The sequence below is a fragment of the Agrilus planipennis genome, unplaced genomic scaffold, assembly GCF_000699045.2.
Source record: "Agrilus planipennis isolate EAB-ADULT unplaced genomic scaffold, Apla_2.0 scaffold87, whole genome shotgun sequence".
In the NCBI taxonomy this organism is placed as follows: domain Eukaryota; kingdom Metazoa; phylum Arthropoda; class Insecta; order Coleoptera; family Buprestidae; genus Agrilus; species Agrilus planipennis.
Window position 1 is genome coordinate 819525 of NW_020439134.1, and position 6000 is coordinate 825524.

General features: G+C 32.5%; 1 protein-coding gene across 1 annotated transcript in view; it reads right to left on the minus strand.

Annotated features, from left to right (window-relative positions):
- The window catches only part of LOC108737620 (transmembrane and TPR repeat-containing protein 1-like), a 254778-nt gene that overhangs the window by 68950 nt on the left and 179828 nt on the right, over positions 1 to 6000 (minus strand). Inside the window, exon 10 of the mRNA XM_025977791.1 lies at positions 4319 to 4524. Coding sequence (XP_025833576.1) covers positions 4319 to 4524 — 206 coding nt within the window. The remainder of the gene's footprint in view (positions 1 to 4318; positions 4525 to 6000) is intronic.

Genomic DNA, 6000 nt, shown 5'->3' on the forward strand with positions numbered 1-6000 from the left:
TTTTGTAGTTTTAAGGAGATCATGCTTTTGTAGTTTGAACATAAGATAATTAAAAAGCGAATATAAGTGGGATATCGATACAAAGCTTGATGCTATTATATTGTAATTTATACTTATAGGATAGGGAGGAAATTATTTGAGAATGATGCTTTATCGTGTTAGTAAGAAAGCTACATACCCAAGACTTGAGAATGTCTTACTTAAGGTTATAATAAACAGATTAACATAACTATTCTTTGTAGGAGGATTCATTTATATAGTACCCACTATTTTCTTTTTAGTTTTTTTGAGTAAGAAGTATTAAGCAAAAAAATTGGTACGTCTACTGATGCACGTGTAGTAGAAGTTGAACTTCTATATATATTTTAGCTTGTAAGTTTATCATTATCATAAGGTCGTCAGTCCTAAGACTGGTTGGACATGCACCTGCTCCAAGCAACAGAAAAACAATGACTAACAACAATGACGGGCTTTTGAAAATAAAATAAATAAATCATAAAAATTCTCAAGATATCGGTTTAAAAAAAATTATTAAAACTGGTTCAGTAGAAGCAAAGAAAATGAAAGTCCTTTTAAGTGTTGGGGTTCTGAACGTTGGATTTTATTGTCTATCCATTGGGGCCGTGCCACGCTCTAAGCTCCCTCTCTAAGCTTTCCAGGGTTATCGAATAACATCGAGCTGGTTTGGATTATTGTATTAACAGTTTAACGGGGTTGTACATGATCGCTATTACTGAAAATTCATGTATTCTAAGTGCTACGACTAATGAGTCCTTGGCCAAAAAACAGTCCTTATATTTTTATTGTAAATTGAGTTCAACATTGCGCTGTTATAACTCCGATCCAAATTAGTGTATCACAATAAAGAAGCGCCTTTCCGAGTACATTCAAAATGTGTTTTGAAAATTAAAATTGGTCCAGTATTTGCAAAGTTATTGCATTTGTTTATAAGTTAAAAAAATTGCCAGATATTTAAACAATTCCCTAGACTCTCCAAATCAACGGATTACAATTTGGCAAAATGGCTTCGAAAATATAACTGCCCCTTTCCATGACAAAACATTTGCACGCCTTAAAATACTTTTCCTTGATCTCAGCAACAATTTGAACATTAGTGTTTCTTTCACCCAGCGTAAATTGTTATTATTATTATGCAAAAATTGTAAATCCGATCCAGGTGAAATTTAGTGTGATATTACCATAATAAAAAGTTTTCTTTAGCCAAGTATGAAGGTCTTAGGAGTAATGTAAGTATATGAAAAGAAATCCGCAAGTAAATTTATATTTCTACGTTTCTGATATGGAAAAAATAAATTTTGTGATTTCTTTCGTCTTTCATCCATTACAGAGGCGTTTTTAAGCATATATATATATATATATATATATATCGCCTGGACTAGTATAGATATATAATAGTTGACTTCATTTAATTTAACTACATTTGCAATATATCACCGAAGAATTTATTTGTTCCAGATTGAACTAAAAGAAAAATAACAATAGTAGATGTTGAACTTACCTAACATAACCTAACCTAACCTAAAGACTTTTCTAATCAATATAAAACTGATGATTGTTTTGTTCCACATCGAATTAAATATATAAGATGAAACAAAATTAATTTTGTCACCTTTTTATATCCAACACGAGAGGTACTTGTACTTACATACGTACGTACAAATACATGAATTTTTATTAAAGTTACGTTTTAAGTTTTCATTTGATATTTAACAGCAAAGTTGAAGTATCGCTAACAACCTCTACGACAAAAAGTTTTAACGCCAGGTTTCGATCCTTTCTGTGGATTTCAACGCAGGAATAATTGCCTTCAGAGGTATTTTCAAATGTCATGGTCCGCGAAATGCAGAGCGGGGCGAACTTTGTTGCATGCATATTATACATTTCAAAAAAATTGACTCGACGGGTTATCTAACCGCAACCAATGACGGATAGACGACTAATTTTTTTTTTTTTTGAGAGAAGTAGATATCAAGGAACAGGCGGAATTGTTTGTATAATTGTGTGGTTTTTGAATTAATTGGAGTACAGAAGATTAAGAATGGTACTTCTTTACAGCAGAATAAAGGAGCTATAGTGCATTCTCACTGTTAATGTCTGTATCCGCCAAAGCAATACCCTCAAGACATTGACGAATATTGTAAAAATATTCTGCTGTATATTTTCACTTTTAATTTGTATCTTATCATGTTCTTTCAAAACCTTCACTGTATGCAGTTGCGATATTGATATAAAATAAATAGTAATTCCATGAAAGGTATACATAATGTCCTTACTCCTATTTGAAAGGATAATTAAGATATTGTACTAAGTAAAGTTCAAGGCAATTAAGGGTTGGAAGGTAGAACCTACCTTGAAAAAAACCTCCCAAGTTGAGGCAAAACGTCGGTGTTGGTTCTTCATAAATAAAAACCTACCAACCCTTAGTTGCCCTGAACTTTACTTAATATTATCCAAACTAAGGGATGAAATGGAGAATATATTAAGATACTGTAGTTCATTCCTTACCGAAAACTCGAAAATGAATCGGACCGGCAAAGTAAATGTTAAGTGGAAAATTACTTTTGGAGTTATATATATATTTTTCAAATGTAAGCACTGTATATATAATCTCTATGTCTTTTGATAATAAGCATATACATTAATTGTGTCATCAAGGGAACGATAGACTTTGTAGCAATAATATTTGGTATATTGCTTTGGTAGTATCTGTGAGAAATGTTTTATTTATTTTTGTAGTTTTAAGGAGATCATGCTTTTGTAGTTTGAACATAAGATAATTAAAAAGCGAATATAAGTGGGATATCGATACAAAGCTTGATGCTATTATATTGTAATTTATACTTATAGGATAGGGAGGAAATTATTTGAGAATGATGCTTTATCGTGTTAGTAAGAAAGCTACATACCCAAGACTTGAGAATGTCTTACTTAAGGTTATAATAAACAGATTAACATAACTATTCTTTGTAGGAGGATTCATTTATATAGTACCCACTATTTTCTTTTTAGTTTTTTTGAGTAAGAAGTATTAAGCAAAAAAATTGGTACGTCTACTGATGCACGTGTAGTAGAAGTTGAACTTCTATATATATTTTAGCTTGTAAGTTTATCATTATCATAAGGTCGTCAGTCCTAAGACTGGTTGGACATGCACCTGCACCTCTTTCCTATCCTAAGCTAATCTTCACATCTCCCTAAAACTAGAACAACCCACATCCTTAACTATATGCGAACAGTAATTTAATTTGGGTCTACCTCTACCCTTCCTAACTCCCGTTTCTGCCTCTAATATGTCCCTAATTAGACCTTTATGCTTGAGAAGGTGTCCTACTAACCTATCTCGCTTATCTTTATTGACTTCCATAGAGTCTTCTGTTGTCCTATTTTTTCTATTACCTCTTCATTTCAAACCTCTATCCACGGTATCTTCATCATTCGTCTGTAACATCACATTTCGAACGCTTCTAACCTTTTCTTTTCCGTCGCGCCCACTGTTCATGTTTCATACCCGTACATCGCCGCGCTCCAAACATACACCTTTAACAACTTTTTTTGCATTTCTAAATTAACCGTTCGCAAGCATAGAAGTGATTTCTTTTTGTTGAAGGTAATTCGGCCCTGCGCTATCCTCTGCTTTATATCCATACTACTTTTTCGGTTCTGATTTATTTGACTTCCTAGATACCTAAAATCGGCCACTTCTTCTAATTTTTCGTCTCCAATCTTTATATTCGCTCTTTGCCTACTCTTTCTTCCCTTGCATACCAGTGTTTTTGTATTTATTTTTATACAATATTGTTTTGTCAATACTGCTTCCACCTTGCTAGATGACACTACTGCTATACCATCTGTAAATCTAAGTATATTAGTCTTTTGATCCTCTATTTCTATCCCTATAGTTGTACTGTCTTTAATGATGTTGATCGTATCTTCGATGTATAGATTAAAAAGTAGGGGTGCTAGCGGCTTATTATTATTTAGATAATCTCCTTAATAGTGAACAGCAGCTACCGCTGAGACTACGCAACATTCGTTTTACGATAAAATTTTGCTCTCAAAAGAAGTAAAAAATCAAAGAAAATTTAATTTCGCGTGACTGTCTAAAAATAACTTTCGTTTTATATTTTGACATCTACTCATTTAATCTATCTAAACAGCGAAACAAAGCATTACACAACATTTATTAAATATATTAAGTGTTAATTAAGTGAAGCGTTGCGCTTTTGTACGTTTAATTATATGTTCTAAGCAAGCATTCCGTAAAGGAATTAAAAAAAGCTACAAAAAGTCATTTTACCTTTACTGAGAAGCCAGTGAGCATAAAGAAGAATGTAATAAGAATCGTCGCTGTTGACGGAGACCACTTGTTCCAGAAGCGGCCCTACGCTCAAATCAGACGATCCTTTTAACCGAGCGAGCTCGAGGTAAGCGAGAGTGAAGGTAGGATCGAGTTTAATGCATCTCTTGAGCATGTACGTTGCCTCAGATGTTCGATTTAATTTTCTGCAACAAGATTTTCTAAAGGAGATTTTAAAAGTAAAAAGATCCTGGATTATTTGCTTTTTAAAATGGTAATGAGAAAAATAATTGCCAACTATTTTAAGAAATTATACATTTTTTAGTTAGAACTGTACATGAAAAGAACAACAGAAGGAACCAATGTGGAATTTGTCATATTGTTAACATTTATTCTAGTTATTTTAAAACATTTCTTTGTGTTGCTAAAGCGACTGCTTCTTACATCAATTTAAGTGGAACGATATAGAAGCTAAAAAGAGAGATTAACGAGAATCTATGGTGGTTAATTAAACAATGTCTGCGCACGAATGTAGGTATTGATTATAGAATTAATTAAGTTAGAGTGTAAAGATATCCAAGTGTTTTTTATGTATATTTCGGGTTAATAATCTAAATCTAGGTTAGATGATTAAACCGAAAATATACATAAATATATATATATTGTAGTGAGCACGAACGACTAGCCGCGGGCGCCTTTCTTCATGTGCGCCGTATTTGTAAATGTGTGTGTCGTACCTGCGTTCTGGGAAAGCAATTAAACAGTTCAAAGAAAAAGAATTTTTTTCGGACGGTTCGAGAAGGTTCCCGAAAGGAAACAAAAGAGTATTTAAAGGAAGAGACGATCGCCGAAGAGAGGAGAAATAAATTGACCGTTGTAGAAGTGAAAAGGAGAAATAAATTGACAGCGATAGAAGTAGAATAAATAGCGCAGTGAATAGTGATATATCAACAGTAGTGAAAATAAATAGAATAATCCATAACCTAAGTTTAATCATTTAATAGTGTTTTATTTCTTTAATAATTAGTGTAAATACATCGTTTTTGTCGTCATTAGTCTTGGAAGTTAATTTTGTTAAACCCACGAACATTTATATATAATCAAGTGCTTGAATAATTCAATTGGATTATTCCCTAAATAAGTGCTCTATTCCAAAGGTATTTTATGCTTAGTTAAACCGGTTTGATAATTCAGTGGCGGTGGCGGTGGAATTTTCATACCCCCATTTTTAAGTCATTCTCCAAAATGCTCCAAATACAGTATTTTTTGCATGGTATTACGATCAATGACCATGACTTTTATTTACAAAACAATTGTTTAAAATATCTTCTCCTGATTTTTTCATGTAAATTCTTTGTAATTTGGCCATTTTTAAGAAAAAAAATTACGTTTTCGAAAAAGCCGTCATGTGGGAGTTTCGCCATAATTTCATTTAGTTACACTAGTTCTTCCCCCCTATCAGTCACTTTGAGCTCGAAACTGTTAGCACCATTGCTTCGAGTGGTCGCAATTCACTTTTGTAAACAATTCACATTGTTTGTGTTAAAAATTGTTTGAAAAATTAAATTTAAAGGAATTGTTTGTAAATAGGTATGCAACACACTGTACACTTTAGCATAAGAAATTGCTGATCCTTTGCCCTGTGCTGACTGCACTCATATTTTTTTTTTATATATAATATT